Source organism: Tasmannia lanceolata, unplaced genomic scaffold (assembly GCF_043159265.1).
Source record: "Tasmannia lanceolata isolate RefF3 unplaced genomic scaffold, GAP_Taslan_0.1 ptg000015l, whole genome shotgun sequence".
Taxonomy (NCBI): domain Eukaryota; kingdom Viridiplantae; phylum Streptophyta; class Magnoliopsida; order Canellales; family Winteraceae; genus Tasmannia; species Tasmannia lanceolata.
This window is the reverse complement of record NW_027518692.1, coordinates 44081376-44101443: the sequence shown is the minus strand read 5'-3', so window position 1 is coordinate 44101443 and position 20068 is coordinate 44081376. Positions and strand designations below refer to the sequence as shown.

General features: G+C 37.8%; 1 protein-coding gene across 3 annotated transcripts in view; it reads right to left on the bottom strand.

The window, feature by feature from the left end:
* Positions 1 to 20068, bottom strand: part of LOC143847470 (regulator of telomere elongation helicase 1 homolog) — a 64944-nt gene that overhangs the window by 13543 nt on the left and 31333 nt on the right. For all 3 annotated transcript variants that reach the window (XR_013235060.1, XM_077356291.1, XM_077356292.1), the window contains 4 exons: positions 17868 to 17972; positions 6822 to 6892; positions 6076 to 6705; positions 1059 to 1204 (listed from right to left, as the gene is read on the bottom strand). Coding sequence is in view for 2 of the 3 variants with exons in the window: in XM_077356291.1 (XP_077212406.1) it covers positions 1059 to 1204; positions 6076 to 6705; positions 6822 to 6892; positions 17868 to 17972 (952 nt within the window). In the remaining variant the exon portion in view is untranslated. The remainder of the gene's footprint in view (positions 1 to 1058; positions 1205 to 6075; positions 6706 to 6821; positions 6893 to 17867; positions 17973 to 20068) is intronic.

Sequence of the window (20068 nt, the reverse complement as noted above, 5' to 3'; positions counted from 1 at the left end):
GCACACACACACACATGGGAAAAAGGTTTATGAGCTCGAGCTCTCTATCCTCGAGTGCTGATAAATTATGTGGGCCCACATTTATGGGGTGATCCAAAGCATCCATTTGGAAGGCACTTCCATAGATAGGGTGTGTACCAAAAATCAGATCCATAGGATCATCCTAACCCATCCAATAGCGGAGGGGAAAATAGACAGACACTGTTTGTCCACAAATCTGCCCATTTTCCCCCTCCACAAATGGAAGGCTTAGGATGATCCAATGGAGCTGATTTTTTTGTGGACACCCTATCTATGATAGGGCCTTCCAAATGAATGTTTTGGATCACCCCAACAATGTGGGCCCACCCTGTTTCTGCACTAGAGCGCAGCTAAGTTTATCTAAGCTCGAGCGCAGGAACAGTAAGTCCTATATATATATATATATATATATATATATATATATATATATATATATATATATATATGTATGAGGAAATAGTTTGTGATGGAAGGCCCCATCATGGATGGGGTGTATACCAAAAATCAGCTCCGTTGGATCACCCCCTCACAAACCATTTCCTAATATATATATTTCTGAAATCGAATTGTAGATATCTTCACGAATGGACACCGTAGATCACCACATACACTTGGCAAGCAGGCTGATTCTGCTCGAATTAACACAGTTGCTTGAGGTGAAGTGTAAGAAATAACTAAGTAATTTATATATTTGTGTGCACTTGGCCGAACATGGTTTTTGAACATTTTATAACACAATACAACCCGGATTATGAGTAATGCAATGAAAATTCAGGCCACTCTTCTCTCCATAGATTTCAACCTTCCTCCTTCAATCTCGTCATTTCAAGGTAATTTCTGCACCAGTTACATTATATTGATATGTTGAACACATTGATTTAACTAAATACTCCATGGCAGCTATTTGAAGATTAGCTGTTCATTATGTTGATATGTTGAACAAGTTGATTTAACTAAACACTATACTCCATGGCAGCTATTTCAAGATTACTACATCTAAATTTTGAGCCAAATATTACTTATAAAATATTTAATACCTTCTAAGAAGCACAAGCCTTTCTGGAGAAGAGAATAATCTTGCAATTGATTCTAGCACAGGAATTATCTTCATAGTTTTGGACTTTAATGCCTTCATGAGACCCACAAATTCCTTGTATTCTTCAGTAGTAAGTTTTTCTTGAACCTGTAAGGTCAACATATAACAAAACTAGTTCCTCAATAGTACTCTAATGTCATGTTCAAAGGTTAACCACTAAAACATTTGTAAAGTAGAAAAAAATGAAGATCAACTAATGCAAAGGAAAAATTCGATACAAATACAACAAATAAGATTCTTAGAAATCTTATACACACATACATATAATCATGGGAAAACCTAATGTCCCGAAAAGGAAAATATGAATTAAGACTAAATATTTATTACACAATCATTTCATCGCAGCTAGGGCCTACCATCATCCCCAAATCAAGAATAATGAACTGATTCTTTGGAGAGAAATGATGATGAATGACATACCCATCCCCTCTTTTGTTTCCAAACTATGAAGGTTGAGTCAATGGACCATGATGTCAGATCATATATAATAGAAACTTAAAACATGATGAAGTTATGAGTCACAACCACAAGTGATATGGCTTGCCAAGTAATTCAAGTCTAGAAGAACTAATGTCCCATTAACACTGTGATAGATAAAAAAAGATCGAACGAGGGTAGTGGCAGCAGGTTGGAACAGTATCCAGCAATTGTGCCTGAGCATTTGAAAATTTAATGCGTAGGATCCAAAGGTTAAGTTAATGTACCATGTCAGAGGCAGTGGATTACATTAGTTGCTTAAGATAGATACTAGATCAGGAGTCAGAATCTTTACGTTGGACTACATAAATACTACGAACTGAGATAATTGTATGGGCCAAACATACAATGCTCGATAATATACAATAGCCATATCGATATGAATGTCAACTCTTGCACATAAACTTTTTATCAAATTAATTATCCACATATTTGCAACTAAAATTATGAGAATGCAAATGCAATAATTAATATAGTATTCAATCCTTCTTCTAAGTTAAGCTACTTATGTCTCATAACTTCTTTATGTATACATGTATCACGTCTTATATCTGAAAGAAAGGGAGGAAGAATAAGATATAGAATGAAAGATAAAGTCATCAAACTTCTCATTATTGACCTATTATATAGCCGGCATTTTGAATTTACAGCGGACGCATGTCGACATGTATCAACACTCCTTTTAACACTTGTAAAATACTGCAAGAAGTGTCAAACTTAATGTTGACTACAAGGAAACCATTGCTCCCGTGGCTAAGATGAACTCGATTAGAGTCTTGATCTCTCTTGCAACAAACTATTTTTGCCCATTGTATCAACTGAATGTGACAATCCTTTTCTGGATGGGGATCTACAGGAAGAAGTCTACATGGAGCCTCCTTCAGATTTTAGACACTAAGAGAGCCAAGGTAAGGTGTGTCAACTAAAGAATTTCGTTTACGGAATAAAAAAAAGAGGGTTTGGTTCAAGAGATTCAGCAATGTGGTGAAAATGAGTGGGTATAGACAAAGTTATGCTAAACACACATTGTTTATGCAGAGAATGGGAAAGTTACTTGCATGCCTCATTGTGTATGTTGATGATTTACTGGTGAGAAGGAATCATCTATTAGAAATCAAGAGATTGAAGGATTCTTTGGTTAAGAAATTCAAAATAAAAGACTTGGGAGATTAAAAGTATTTCTCGGAATAGAAGCAGAAAGTTCGAAAAAGGGTATTATCATATCATTGCATAAATATGTTCCAAATCTTAAAAAAATACACGGGAAAGTCGGGAGAAAAAACCAGTAGATAATCGAACTGAACCCAACCACAAACTCAGTGAGTGAAGGAGAGCTACATGGCTATAAGAGTACGTACCAAATGCCGGTTGGCAGGCTACTTTATTTATCTCTTACTCTGTCTCATATAGCCTATGCAATTATTCGAACATCGGGTTTAGACCCGACTTCAGTCCCAACGGAACTGACAGTACTTCGTGCAAGTTTAAAGAATTCCAAAAGTCATGGAAGTTTATAAAAAAGTTCATGGCAATGATGGAACTTTAAGATTGAAATTCAAGAAATGCGAGAACAAGCACAAATAAACTGTAAGAAAGTTTATAGAATTCCATGCAAATCTTGTAAAAATCATGGAGCATTATGAAATTTTCATGGAAATGACGGATATTTAAGAAGCAATTTTAAGAAATGCTAGAATTAGTACAAATACACACTTAGAAACCCTCACATAAGCAAGAAAACCATCTATAATGCTTTAACAAGATCAAACACCTAAAGAAATATCGTGATCGTGCCATTTCTTTTACTTTTCAAATTACACATCTTATTATTGAAAGCGCATGAATATTACCTATTATATGGGGTTCATTGGTTATGTGGGGTGCATGTAATGAATCAAACTATGAGTGGTGAGGGTTGAAATAGGGTGTGTTATGCGATTTGTCATGAAGCAGTGTGCGGTCGAGCATTTAGCGTTTGGTCATTGGTCTAATGCTGGCTATGTTCTTCTCATATTCTATGTGGATGACACTATCATTATAAAAAGTGATACACTGGGCATACATGAATTGAAGACCTTCTGCAAAAAGAATTCTCCACCAAAGATCTAGCGTGTCTAAGATATTTTATGGGGATTGAAGTAGCTTAGTCTCGCAGTGGCCTTTCCCTTTCCCTTTCCCAAAGGAAATATGTAATGGATCTATTGGATGAGACAGGTCCTCCGGGTCTTAAACCAGCTGTTGTTCCTATTGATCCAAATACAAAGCTGCTTCTAGATGAGTGAGATTTGTTAGATGACCTTGACAGTACAGGCGGTTAGTTGGAAAGCTTATCTACCTCACAGTCACTCGCACAAATATCTAATTTGCAGTGGGGGTAGTTAGCCAGTTCATAAGCGCACCATGTACCTCTCACTGGGCAGCAGTGATTCAGATTCTTCAATATTTGAAAAGCGCGCCAGGGAAAGGCTTGATGTTCGAGATTCGGTCGACCATTTAGCATTTGGTCATAGGTCTAATGCTAGCTATGTTCTTCTCAGTCTATGTGGAAAACATTATCTTTATAGGAAGTGATACACTGGGCATACAGAAATTGAAGACCTTCTACAAAAAGAATTATCCACCAAAGATCTAGGGCATCTAAGATATTTTATGGGGATTGAGGTAGCCTACTCTCGCAGTGCCCTTTCCCTTTCCCAAAGGAAATATGTACTGGATCTATTGGATGAGACAGGTTCTCTGGTTCTTAAACCAGCTGTTGTTCCTATTGATCCAAATACAAAGTTGCTTTTAGATGAGGGAGATTTGTTAGATGACCTTGACAGTACAGGCGGTTGGTTGGAAAGCTTATCTACCTCACAGTCACTCGGCCAAATATCTGATTTGTAGTAGGGGTAGTTAGCCGGTTCATAAGCGCATCATGTACCTCCCACTGGGCAACAATGATTCAGATTCTTCAATATTTGAAAAGCGTGCCAGGGAAAAGGCCTGATGTTCAAGAGACATGGACATGAGAAGTTAAAAGGATTTAATGATGCAAACTGGGCAGGATCTCCAACAAATAGGAGATCATGGTTTTCAATTTCGACCGAAACCGAAATTTCCCGAAATTCAATTTCTCGCCATTTACCAAATTTTGGACCGAAATTTCGGTAATTTCGGTCTGAACTTTCAATTAAATGCCATTATTTATTTTTAAAAAAAAGTGTTACAAAATTTTGGCTGAAATTTCGGACCGAATTTTCGACCATTCGGTCCGGAATTACGAACCAAATTACAAAATTTCGGTTTTCGGTGGGGTCCGAAACGGTTACCGAAACCGAAATTTTAAACCAAGTAGGAGATCAACCACGGGATATTACACCTTCTATGGGGGTAACTTAGTGTCGTGGCGAAGCAAGAAGCAAGACATAATAGCCAAATCAAGTGCAGAAGCCGAATACCGGGCCATGTCACATACAAGTGAAGAACTCTCCTATATGAGATTGATTTCTCTTCCTCATCCCCAGCTCAACTATATTGCGACAATAAGGCTGCTATCCAAATTGCTACCAACCCAATTTTCATGAGCAAACCAAGCATATCGAAGTAGACTGTCATTTCATTTGTCAGAGAATTCAAAAGGGCGAGATAAGCACAATGTTCACTCGATCAGTGGACTAACTAGCTAATGTATCTACTAAGTCACTGAGTAAGACTAAGTTGGGCGACATTTGTAACAAGCTAGGAATTTATGATATATAGTGTTCGAAGAGGTAGGTGTGTGTGTGTGTGTGTGTGTCACTCTCTCCAACTCACTTTTCTCTCATTCCCTTCTCTCCTCACAACAATAATAAATTGAAGGAATGTGTTCAATGGAATATGCTAGTATAGTGGCACCCACACAAACAAAACGCAGGATCTTAAGACGAAAATCAGAAACAGATTATATAAGTAGTATACAAATAAATCTGTGGCAGATTGTGGGTCAACACTCAGAAGTATGCTAGACACATTGGCATCTCCTTAACATAATAAATAGAAGGAATGCGTTCAATGGAATATGGAATATGGAATATGGAATATGCTAGTATAGTGGTGATCACACACACAAAAAAAAAAAAAAAGCAGGATCTCAAGACTCTTGCACTAAATGAAAATATAATTATTAATCAGGACAAGAAAGCGGAGCTACAAGATTAGAGTACAAACATTCATTCTTGCAGATAAAAATATGCTATATACAACATTTCTGATACAAATAAATTAAAATAGGTCAATTACTGTGCTTCTCAATATATAAATAGAGATTTGTTTGAAGCTTCCATGAGAAATCAAAAAAGAGATTTCCTTGTCTACTGGGCACTGCATTTTTAGAGCACAACAGGGGCATCGAAGGATAGTACAATTTGATTTCTCAGAATCCAATGAAACACAATAAAGTTGCATTTGTGTAATCCAAATTAACAATGTCATTTTATGAGAATAGAATCAAAACTCTTTACCTGCATCAGGAAAGCAGAACCCCTTGTTTCATCATCCCCACAAGGAATCTCGTTTCGAACTAAACACCCAACAGCAGCCTTCTGACTGCTAATCCCTGAATTATGTTCAGGATTTGCTGTCATTCTGTCATTGTCGTTGACACTAATCGGTGTTGCCCCATATGGTGGAAGTTGAGATACCTCTTTACAATGTTTATGTGCCGTACTCAAGAAAGAAATATTGCTTTGTAAATGTGCTGATTCCACATTACATAAATGTTCATAAGAGGCATAATTTTCGGAATATTGTGTCGCTTCAGGATCTGATTTCAACATTTTATATTTCTTTGAAGAGCAAGATTTTATCGTATCTTCTGTGATTGGCTGCTCCTCCAAAGGAGAATTACCAGTTAAGTCAACCACTTCAAAGACTCGGTGTTGAGGATCTTTTTTCTTTCCATTGAGAGTTTCCAATCTATTCTTACCAGAAAATATATCTCTGGAGTGCTTCAGGGTATGATTTTGCCTGTTAGAAGAAAGAGTTGAGAGATTGGCAGGAACAATTTCCCCAAGCAGAGTACAGGTTTTGTCTCTATTGTACGCGAGCATAGTAGACAATGGCGTTTTTGAGATATCTTCAGCCTCAGCAGTCTGGCAAACATATTCAGTAAAGTAAGAAAACGAAGATTCCATTTGACAACAATAATAATTAAAAAGAAAACACTGAGAAAAAAAGCTGATATACATGAGCAATAGAGGAAAGTTACCATATGGTTGCAGGCTTTAGCTGAGAACATCTTTTTATGAAGCTCGCCGATCTTGAGCTCACGATCATTCTCTATTCAATAGTACTCAGCATTAGTTCTTCACATAAATCAGTTTTACGCAGTTAGCTGCAAGTTAGAAATTAAATAATAACAAGAAGTACCCACATCTTCTTCAGACATGAAGTATATGTACGGATATATTCATACATGTACATGCATGCTATACAATATGCATATGGATATGTATACTGACTTGTGTGTATGTGAGTGAGAGCGCACGCGCATGCGCACACACACGCACGCGCACATGCACACACACACACACACACACACACACACACACACACACACACACATATATATATATATATATATATATATATATATAGAGAGAGAGAGAGAGAGAGAGAGAGAGAGAGAGAGAGAGAGAGAGAGAGAGAGAGAGAGAGAGAGAGAGAGAGAGAGAACTAGCATTCTTTGCTTATGTGATGCATGGGTGTAAAATAGTGGGCTCCGCCCCATCAAAACATGAAGTAAAGTGGAGGGCCCCACCCAATGCATGGACTTGAGTGGAGTTGGCATGCTATCCGATGCATGGGCTTGAGTGGAGTTGGCAGGCCCCATCCGATGCAAGGGCTTGAGTGGAGATGGTGAGACCAACCACATCAAAACATGATGTAAAATGATCGACACCCTATGCATGGATTTGTGTGGAGATGGTGGGGCCACCCATGGGTGTAAAATGGCAGGCTCTGCCATATGCATGGGTTTGGTTGAAGATGGTGGGCCCAACATTGTAAATACCATTCCGTTTCGGCCGAAACATACCGATTTCGTTAGAAAACTGGAACGAAACAACAAAAAATCGTTTCATTCCTCTAATTTCAGACTAAATTTTCTGGAATCCTGAATTTCGTCCGAAATTCTCGAAATTCTGGGTTTCGGCTGAAATTTGTTCATGCAGTTGTTTTTGTTCTACTCTCCTTGTCTCTTGTTGGTTCTTCTCTCTTCTTCTGGTCTCTTCTTAGTATTTACATGTCAAGTCGTTTAAGTAAATGTCTTTACTTAAGATTTACATGTAAATAACGGAATACCCCCATTTGGATCTATTAAAAATAGTTTCAAGACCAAAATCTAAAAGGATCAAAAGTCAACTCTCCAGTTCTAGTACAAAATTCGAAAAAACGGGCCGGGCATCTTAACTTCCAAATGGTGTGGTATTTTTCCAATTTTATAAATTCATAAATTCTATCATGTCCAGACATTATCAAATCCCAAAAGTCCAGTAAAAAAATCTCATAATTTGGTGTCCGAAACAACTGACTGATAGCGATTTTCCATTAGTAATTGTTGGATCTTTTACATATTTGGTTCATTTAGTTGTTTCTTATATTTTCTAACAATTTTTGATTTTTTGGGATTTTTCCCATATTTACTATTAAAAAACAATTTCCATTGTCGTAGCAAATGAAAAGTTTAGAACGAAATGCCCAAGATGACCGAAACGTACTGTCCCGGTGACCAAAAAGAAATGGTCACCGGAACAAAATTTACAACTGCATGGCATAAAATGGCGGACCCACCATATGGGGAAAATGACTGTGCGCTGGGTCCCACATTTTTTGTGGTGATCCAAACCATTAATTTGCAAGGCCCCATCATAGATAGGGTCTGTACCAAAAATCAGGTCCATTGGATCATCCTAACCCCTCCAAAAGTGGAGGGCAAAATGGGCAGATTTGTGGACAAACAGTGTCTGTCCATTTTGCCCTCCACTTTTGGATGGGTTAGGATGATCCTATGGAGCTGATTTTTTGTACACACCCTATCTATGTAAGGGCCTTTCAAATGAATGCTTTGGATCATCCTAACAATGTGGGCCCACATGAGTTTTGTCCCCTCGAGTGCATATAAGCTATCCACGCTTGAGCGCATATAAGCTAAGAAGCACGGGTACTCTCCGGAGGCCCACGTACCCGTGTCGGGTGCGGGTCCTCTTGGGTACTCTTTGGGTGCGTACAGGGTACGCACCCGAGTTTGTGTACGTATCGGGTGGGCACCCGGTTCAAATTAAATCGAAAATTTCAGATTTATGTCTATGTATATTTATGTGTGTGTATACATATGGCTACTGATATTCGCACTACCAAGTTGTGATAATGGGCGAATTCGCCTTGTCTTTTATGTTTTAACCAGGTGTTAGAAGCTATTAGAATGCCCAAAACACTCTCAACAGCCAATTAAAACATAAATGGCAAGGTAAGTTCACCCCATAATCAAAACATGGTAGTAAAAGCATCAGTAGCCTATACATATTCATATATGCATATATATAAATATGTGTGTATGCATACATTCTAATATACGTGAAGAAAAAAAATATCTTGATGTAATCAACCAAGACGTATAAAAAGAACAAGAGAAAAGAGAAGAATAAGAAATGAGAAATAAAAAGTTTGATGTTCAAATGACTTACAACGCTTACATATATCATTCATGACTAATTACGAAAATCCCATTATCTGATGGGCCATGTCATCACACCATAAATGTCAAGAAATAGTTGTCCTGTTTTTTAACACTTCCGGAAAAGCTAGAGCAAATATATCATCCATGACACTCTTGGAGCAAATTATAATAAACTAATTTTGACCATGAGTCTTTGTATATATGTCAGTCAATTGATCTTTTGACCATAGACATAAGGTAGATGTTAGCTTGCTAGTAACCTTATCACAAACAAAATGTGACCATTTATTTCAATATGCTTAATTCTCTCATGGAACACAGGATTACTAGTTATGTAGTTGGCTGTATGATTATCACAAAACATCAACACATGCTTGCCATTTATTAAAGCTAATCTCTTCTATAAGAATCTTGAAGTAAAACATATGCAGTATGAGTCATCGCACAATACCAAACCCCTGCACTAGAACGTGCAACTACACTATGTTTCTTTTCCAAGTAACAATAATCCATATGCACTAGTGTGTCAATCTATAGTATAGAAGTGGCCAATAATATAATGTTTAGATGTGAGATAATTTGTAAATTTGATATGGAGAAGGCATATGAATGCATAGAACCGATTTCTCGACTACTGAGAGCCCCATGAAGTGGACGAGAACATATATCTCATCAACATGGTTTTTTTTCCAAGTACAAAAGGACATTTTCAAAGCTTAAGAACATTAGAGTGAGGTGATAAACTATCCCAATTCATAATTCCCCCTAGATGTGAAGGCTTTGAGTAGGCTGGTGGTGAAAGCTAATTAGTTAGTTTTAACAAGAGGTTCATAGTTGATCAGTTTAAATTTAAAAGATTAAATTTGTGGACGTGATGATGCACTATTGCATTGTGGGGCATATACTGATCAAGTGTTATATCTAAAGGCTATTTTTAGATGTTTGACGTAGTCCTTGATCACAGGGTGAGTTGGAGGAAAACTAGTGAGCTAACAATGAATGTGGAGGAAAATGTATTGCAAGTAATAGCATATAGGATCGCAAACTTCTCGTGTCTCCTACAATGCGCAATTAACTACTCAAAGCTTCATAGGTCATGTAGTGAAACGCCTTGAGAAGCATAGTTCTAAATTTCCACAAAAAACGTCACAAAAACAATCGAAATGCTTCCACTTCCATTCCCACCAAAACACATATCGAAACTGAAACGCATAGCAGAAACAAAGGTGCAAGTGTACTAGTGGTATACCAGGATGCGCTACATAATTCTGTTCATATAAATTGCACGAAATGTGGTCTATGTATTATGTATAAATACTTATATGAATTACATGTGAAATCATAACACAAGTATGTACAGAATTATCGAACATGAGTGAGTGTTTAAAAACGCGGATGTGATGCGGAATGCGACCAAGAAAAATCCTTGCCGACTGGGCGCAAACCCGCCAAGAACGCGGTTGACGCGGTCATAACTCGGGAGAGTCAAAGGAGTTTTTATTGACTCTGTAGGGCAAAATGTAGAATGCGGATGCGATGCAACACGGAATGTGGCCAAGGTAAAAGGGAGTCGACTCGGGCGAGTTCCGAGTTGAATCGACGAGTTTTTAAACACTGTGCATGACAGACCATGTCACTAGGTTTTTTACACGCTTAAACCATTATGGGCGGTTTATTTGCTTGTGTGATATTTTTTTAGTATGTCTTTGAGCATATTCTAGCAATTCATGAAGTTTTATCTTAACTATCCACCATTTGATTATTTCCATACATTTTCGTAATTTTACAAGATGTCCACCAAAATTTCCAACCAAAACTGAAACGTTTCCCTTTCCATGTCAACCGAAATCAAAACCAAAACTGAATATTAAAAGCTCATTGACAAGAAGCTTGCTCTATGGAAACAATAGGAGCTTGAATTGCTTTGATGAAACAACTACTCAGCAAATAGTTGATACACACACACACACACACACACAGAGAGAGAGAGAGAGAGAGAGAGAGAGAGAGAGAGAGAGAGAGAGAGAGAGAGAGAGAGAGAGAGATGTTGTATCCCAATATATGTGCAATTGCTCACTTTGATAAGGTATAGGAGCTTTGTGGAAGGGAGATGCGGATAAATTGCGATATCACTTTGAAAAGGTGGGATTGAAGACAATCTTGTAACTAATGAAGATTGGTGGACTCATGGTTTTAAATTTCAAAGGAAACCGTCACAAAACGAACAAATGTTTCCGTTTCTATCCTCACAAACATGAAATCTCAATGGATTCATTCCAATTCATTATTTTGGTCGAAATTTTGAAATTCAACCGAAATTCGACCGAAATGGTTGAAATGACAAAAAGGCTATGATTTGTGGACACGAACACGAGTGTCACGTGTCGACACAGACACAGAATGTCAGACACAGCAAACCACCAAAATTTAGAAACGGGGACATGGCTAAAATAGAAAGTATATATATGATACAACAATAAATATTAGTTAAAGAAGAGCTAAAAAAGAGTTTATAATAAAAGAATAGTTAATAATAAAAGAGGTAAATGCAATATGCAATAATAAAACAGAATGTCACACTTGACACGACACAAAAACGTGTCCACCCACCCACACTAAGTCTAACACTTATAGCAGATTATTTAAAAGTGTCCAAAGAAGTGTCGACACGGGTGGATATGAGTGTTGTGTCGGACACGGCAGGACACATGTGTCGGCAATAAATTCTAAGTGTCGGCCAAATCATAGCAAAAAGGGGGAAATGTTTCGATTTAAAGGGTAGAAAGCTGTTTTCTGAAAAGAAAAGAAAATCTTTTGTTAATCTGTTGTAAATTGAAAAGACCCTACAAATCAAAGAAAAATATTTTCCTGCTTTTCCATAGATTTTTTTCTGAAAAAACCTAAAAAGTTTGTATTTTTTTCTGGAAAACCCTGTTTTGGAAAACAATAAAAATTTGGAATTTGTTCCTTAAAATGTGCTACTCTAATTTGTTTTTACTAAGGCCCAATTTTTAGTTTGCACTTTGACAATTTTTACTAAGGCCCTATTTTTCAACCTTTGATTTGTTCCTTTTACTTATAAATCTCCATTCAAATGTAAATGATGCAAATAGCGGTGCCAACACCAATTGTAAATGTTAACAAGATATAAGATTTTTTATCTTTGTCAAGATGCTTTGTGGGACCATCGCCCCATCCTAGCTGAATCGAAAATGAATTTATAATGTCCAATTGCTAATTTATAATGTCTAATTGCTAATTGGACATTATAAATATGTATTTTATCTTTTTCACAGACTGGATTAAAATGCATGTAACCACATATTGAAATAAAACAAGTCTTACGTATCTTGCTTGCAACAAAGATTATCAACAACTTGTTGCCATTATCTCAATTCGCAAAAGAAGATGAAGCGGTTAGTAAATCATAGCACAGAGCTGTCAGAGATTTATATTTGATTTTTTTTTTGAATGGCTGCTTTATATTTAATATTAGATATTTTTGAATGGTTGCTGCTTCTTTTTTTCTTTTTTTTTGAATAATAGCTTTATATTTGATATTAGTGCAGCTACAGATCAAAAGAACGAAAGAAAGGCGGTGGATAGTAAAACAGATATAGAGACATGAGTGGAGAAAGAAATCTTGGATGCTGAAAAGACTGCAGGGTATCTAGTGATGTAGAACTACAGCTTCCTTGCACAGCAAATGTAAGAGGATGCACGTAGATCCAAACTCAACATATAGAGAGCCATAATGCCTTCTAGAGCTTAAACAAATACTCTCGTCAGCTATCATAATTTCAAACCAAGAGGATCACCTAGTTTGGATGCCAACCATCGATGGTGAATGAGGAAAGCAATATTTGAAAGACCTCATATTCGATACTGGGTTACCCTTAGGGTATTACGCATGCTGGTCTCTCTTTTCACTATCTCACCATGTTCTGGTGTGGTGGTGTGCAGAATAGGTGTATCCACGAAGAAAGTTGACTTCCTATGCGATTTTGTGGGGGATGTAGTTTTCTTGCGAAAAAGGAAAGAGGATTGAATGGATTGTTTTAGAGCCGTAATGCCTTCTAGAGCTTAAAGCCTTAAACAAATACTGAAATCTCAATAAGCAAACCAAGAGAGGGGGTGAATTGGGTCTCATTAAAAATCTCTACAATTTGCAATTTGTTTAAGCCCTAGAAATTTAAAGTGCGACTAGCCCTTGTTGATTAATGAATGAACAAGTAAAAGATATTACCACAATCTTTCCGTCTAAAAAAGATATTACCACAATCTTGCACAAAGGAGAGAAGAGAGAATGAGACAATGTACACGAGATTTATAGTTGTTTGGTCTATCACAAGACCTACTCCACTCTTCACGTCCACTTGCGAGTTCCACTATCTCGATCCTCCTTCAAATGGCAGGATTAATGAACCAATTACAATGATCAAGCTTCTCCTTTCGTGGGCCGAAGCGTAGAACCCTTTACAACCAAGCTTTTCTTTTCTCAAGGGCGAAAGTGTAAAACCCCTCTCACAAGCTTCTCCTTTCTCAAGGGCCGAAGCGTGAAACCCTCTCCTCAAACAAGCTTCTTCTTCTATAGGGTTGAAGCGTAGCAACCCTCTTTACAAAAATTGGAAGAAAGAAAGAAATGAAAGCTCTCAAGCCTCTTAAAGGTAAATAATAACAATCAAAGCTCACAAACACTCCAAGGAATAGATACAAATGTAAAGCCGATGGAGATCCTCTTGATATAATGTAAAAATACAAGTTCAAAGAGATTTAAACTTTCATATAAAAGTTTAGGTTCAAGAAGATAGGATTTGATCTTTCCAAAAGGTTATTTAGAAAAGTTTAGATAGTGTATATATAGCTCACAAGGAAAATATGACCGTTTGGGGATAAAACTGTAAATTACAAGGTTGAAAAAGTCAACCAGTGAAAGCCTCAATGGATCTATTTCCAAGCCGCAGCGGTCGACCGAGGCACGACGGTCGCCCCCCTTATCGGGCTCTTCTTTCGAAATTCAAAATTCATACCAGCGCGGTCGACCAGCCCAAGAGCGGTCGCTCGGCAAGGGCTTCCTATTTGAATTAAATTTTTCGCTCAAAACACTAGCGCGGTCGACCGGACCAATGGCGGTCGACCTCCAAGACCAACCTGGATTGTTTCTGTTTCAAACAGAAACATATCCGTGGTTGTCCGGCCTATCCCGGTCGACCGGCCCGCTAAATTTCGAGATACCTTGGAATTCCAGGTTCCATCTCGCGGTCGCCCGGTCGACCGGCCCTGAGTGAAATTCCATTTTTAACTTAAAAAATCAGGGACTTTGGGCTTTGGTCTTTGGGCTTTGGTCTTTGGGCTTTAGTCCTAGGTTTTCAAACACATTTTTGGGTGTGTTGTTGGTTTTCAAAGATGTAAAAACTAAAGTATGAAAACCATTTTGAAAACCTATTGAAAGTGCATTTAAAACATAAAATGAAGAGGACTCCAAATACATTCTAAAAATAAGAACCTTGAGTCATCTTAGAATGTCTTGGCTCCTTTGCACTTTCTTGGACTTCTTCGGCTTGAGTGAACTTCTTGAACTTCGTTTGACTCTTGTGACTCCTCCAATCTTCAATGCATGTTGAAAGGTGCATGAGGTGTCACCAATGACTTGTTCAACTCCAAGCTTCTTTTTAACACTTGTTGGGAACTTGTAGGATCTCTATGTTGAGCTTCTTGATTTGAACATCTTCAAGTGAGGATGCCTCCAATGTAGGTGCAAGCTCTTGGTTCCTTTACTTTCTTGATCCATAAACTATGTGCTGAGAATAGTTGTGTAATGACGATTATGACATGAAAATCCTGTATATACCACAACACCTCAAAGCAACACATCAGTCCATAAATGCTAATCAATTTAGTTTGCTAGCATCAAAACAAGAAGGTAAAATGAATGATTAACCCATGGGAACCCTTGGGCTTACAAATACTCTCATCAGTTATCATAATTTCAGACCAAGAGGATCACCTGGTTTGGATGCCAAGCATCGATGGTGAATTCACATTCAAGAGCGCCTGGAACCAGCTGAGGCATCACAACCCAAAAATTCCATAGCATACTACTTTCTCCAAAAATTGCTTGACACACTACTGTCTGGTACCGTGGCCACATTCCAAGACAGAGTTTCATAGCCTGGCAGGCCATGCAGAATCGTATAAGCACGAGAGATAGACTCAACTTCCTTGGCGGTACATAGTCTGTCCATTCTGCAACACAGATCGGGAAACCGTCGATCATCTGTTCTTCGCATGCCCCTATTCAGCTTGGATTTGGAGATCAATCTTATGGCAATTAACCCATTGAAGAAACGGAAGAAAAAAGTCCAAGAGGAAGAAGAATAGCTCCGGCATACATTCAATGGGAAGGGCAAAACCACAATGCCATTAAAGTGGCCTTCTGTGCAACCATCTACTCTGTTCGGATAGAAAGGCTTAAATGGATCCACGACCAAGACTTCAAACACAAGGAAACCATTCTCCAATCCTTTCCTGCAACTGTAAGGGATTGCCTCCTACACTTAGGAGTTAGGACCATAATTGCCAGAAACTCCTTGGGCGGGTGGGAAACCCATTTCCCCTAAAACGAGTTTCTCGAGGGTGGGAAACTCGTTTCCCCTTAAACGTGTAGGAAACATGTGTGGAACTCATGAAAATCATTTTTGAAAAAACACATAAAAAATTGTGGAATAGATATTAAAAAAGAAAACAATAGCATATATTGTAAAAAAAGAAGAAGAAAAATTTAGGTAGAAATTTGAAATTAACAAAATGTAAGTCTAAAAAACCACATATTTCAAGTTTTCCTCGTGTTTCATGTGTTTTTTACTTTTTTCTATCGTTTAGGAAGGTAGCTTGCTTCCAAGTGCTAGCGAAGGAAGCGCTCCCATATAAAACCGATACCTTATCAGATCGGTCAGATACGTCAACTTCTACTTCTACTGTGGAGCGACTGAATGAGGGAGGGGCAGATCGACTGAGACCACGCTTCTAATGCATTTCCTAAGACCGTTCTCATATGATTTTCTATCGTTTTCCTGTTTTTGGTTTTCCATATTTTTTTTTCATGTGTTTCCCGTTTCCGTTTCATGTTTCGTTTCCCACCCTGGAAACTATGGTCAGGACTCTCGGACAGCTCAAATGAAATTTAGCCTCCAATATGTGTCTTCCCTACAGGATCAATAAAAATGCCCCAAATTAATGTAGCTGGACACGTCCAGAAGAAGGAACAATAAAGATAACACGGATGCTTCGTTAGTGGGAGACGTGGCTTCAAATGGCGATCTTCTCCATGACTCCAAAGAAAAGATCATAGAATGTTTTTCCCTCAACATAGAACCCGAGAGCATCCAAGACCTGGAAATAGAAGCCAGTCTAAAGGGATTTCTCCTTGCAGCTGACAAAAAGCCAAGAATATATGGGTCGAATCAGATTCGATGATGGCGGTTAAGGTTATTCAAGGTACTTTCAAGTGTCCCCGGAAGAAGGCCACGCTAGCAAGGATTAATGATATCCTAAGCAAATTCCCTTAATGGAAATATCCCATACATGGGATGAAGCAAATGAAGCGGCAGACTACCCTTCAAAACCAGACTGCGCTTGTAAAGGGGAGGCATCCCTCTTCACCTCTCCCTTCTCCCTTTTTTCGATATTATATCAAATGATCTTAGGAGTCCTTTAATCCTGAATGTAATTCATATTCATGTTAATCCACTGGTAGGGGTCAGCCAAACCAGAGCTTACCCATCCAAAAAACAGAGAGACGTAATGTTGCAAATTTTATGTAACTAAACTGAAACTGAAATAAAGACAATATAATTATGTGGTGCAATCAAGAACAATTTAAGAAAATAGTGAATAATTTAAGAGTTGAACTTGATTATTTTTAATAATTATCTTCTTTGAAGGACATCATATTTCCAATAAATACATAGATGAATATATAATCCTATTATTAGAATAAAACCTTCACCAGCACTTAAAACATCATTCCTATGAACAACAAGCAACAGTAGATCACCAAATACACACATCAGACAATGTGACACAGTTTCAAATATATATATATATGAGGAAAGTGTTATATATTATATATTATCCAAGCTTATGGTGCGCTCGAGTGCCCAATCACATGTGGGCCCACTTTGTTATGATGATCCAAAGCATTCATTTGAAAGGCCCTTACATAGATGGGGTGTGTACAAAAAATCAGCTCCATAGGATCATCCTAACCCATCCATTTGTGGAGGTCAAAATGGACAGACACTGTTTGTCCACAAATCTGCCCATTTTTGCCCTCCACTTTTGGAGGGTTTAGGATGATTCAATAGACCTGATTTTGGTACACACCCTATCTATGATAGGGCCTTGAAAATGAATGGTTTGGATCACCACAAAAAATGTAGGATCCATGTGATTGGGCACTTTTACATATATATATATATATATATATATATATATATATATATATATATATATATATATAGCAAAACGCAGTTTCCAATAAATTAATGATGTGAACCAGAAAGCAGAAACATGTACCATGGAATTTTGGTAATGCTGATACAGATTGTGGACTACTTCCCAGAGGTTCATGCATCCCTTCATTTTCAGATGGTTCCAAAGCACGTATTGAATCTGAACCCTCTGAAAAGCATCAACCAAGGCAAATGACATAGCATTGAAACCAACAAAAGTCAATATGAAGAGTTCTGTAATGATAGCTAAGCTAGTGAATGCAAGGGTAAGTGGGACTCACTTTAATACATATATCAAAAGTTAGGTTTGACTTTGGGGTTGACAAAATTAGAGAGAATTTCTGGCCATGCATTTTTTATATTACAACAGAGGTGTTTACATAGTAACCTGAAAGCAATAATTATATCGTTGTGAAGTGTATGATATGGGGCTTGGTGATATCTCTAGGAACTGTAATGAGGGTTCCATTTTAATTGGCCTTTGATAATATGTACAACAAGAAGAAAATCTGATTATTTACAATGATCAACATTTTCTTTGACAGGCAAAGCAAAGAGCATGTGATGTAGCACAAAGACCAAACAGACTATAGGTTTAATTTCAGCTTTATCTGAGAAAGCAAATAGAGTATTTCTATGACTCTCTGAATACTCCTCCAATATGAGCAATATCAGTAGTTAATGAGGCATTACTATTGACTTTTATTGGGCTTTTAACTGGCCTTTTCAATAATAAATGACTCATCGTGATGCGATTGAATAATCATTGCAGACCTGCCATTGACTTGCTAGCTAAAATTCAAGAAAAAACGGTTGCTATTGTATGTCATCTAATAGACTAATATTTATTTGCGAACAATCCACTTATGCTTTTCCTCTTTATCAAGATAAAAGTATTCCTTTCCAGCCATACGAGACAAGATGGCCGTGAGACTCCGTAGACACCGAGACGCCCCAGGTAGCAACCCAAGAGGGGGTGAATTGGGTTTTAAAACTTTTTTGCTCTTTTTAAAGATTGATTATAAAATTAAACCAAAGATCATTTCACAATAAAAAACTAGAAGATAAAAACCGAGTGCAATATATATATATATATATATATATATATATATATATATATATATATATATATATATATATATATATATATATGGAGAGAGAGAGAGAGAGAGAGAGAGAGAGAGAGAGAGAGAGAGAGAGAGAGAGAGAGAGAGAGAGAGAGAGAGAGAGAGAGAGATGGTACTGAGGTTTTTATAGTGGTTCAGTCCAAACACTGACCTACATTCACTCCACCAAGATCCCCTTGATGACTTCACTAATCCGGACTCCTTAAGGGCGTAGTCCAAGCCATTTACAATCCCTCGAGACAGCCCCACACCTCGTAATTCGCCAATCTTCTTCCCAAGGTGGCTCCGCGCCTCGTACACTTGTCAAGCTTCCTTCAAGAGTCTTCCAGGACCCTCCGACGTATACAATGATTGAAAGAAAGAAAAGAAGCCTTCTTTAAAGGCAAATTACAACAAGAAGCTCTCTCAAGAACAATGAAAAGATTTACAAGTGGAAACCTAGATCCAATCCCTCAAACAAGGCTTTTAAGACACTCAATAATATCTCAAAATATGTTTAAGAGTGTGTGTTAGTTGATTGAGGGGGTAGAACCCCTATTTATAGATGAACAAGGCTAAAACTAGCCGCATTTCCTTCCTACCGGCTAGTTTTCAACTAGTCGAGAGAGATGGCATCGAGGTTTCTATAGTGGTTCGGTCCAAACTCGGACCTACATCCACTCCGCCAAGATCCCCTTGGTGGTTTCACTAATCCGGACACCTTAAGGGCGTTGTCCAAGCCGTTCACAATACCCCGACGTGGCTCCGCGCCTCATACACTCACCTATCTTCTTCCCGAGGTGAGATCCACTACTCGTGCACTTGCCAAGCTTCTTTCAAGGGTCTTCGGGGCGCCCTCTGAGGCATACAATGATTGAAAGAAAGAACATAAGCCTTCTCCAAAGGCAAATTACAACAAGAAGCTCTCTCAAGAACAATGAAAAGATTTACAAGTGGAAACCTAGATCCAATCCCTAAAAGATTATCCACCAGAGCGACAAGGGGTTTTAAGACACTCAATAATATCTCAAAATCAATAATATCTTAAAACATGTTTAAGAGTATGTCTTAGTTGATTAAGGGGGTAGAACCCCTATTTATAGATGAACAAGGCTAAAACTCGCACTCTGTCCCTTATATTTAGTTTTTGACTGTCTTT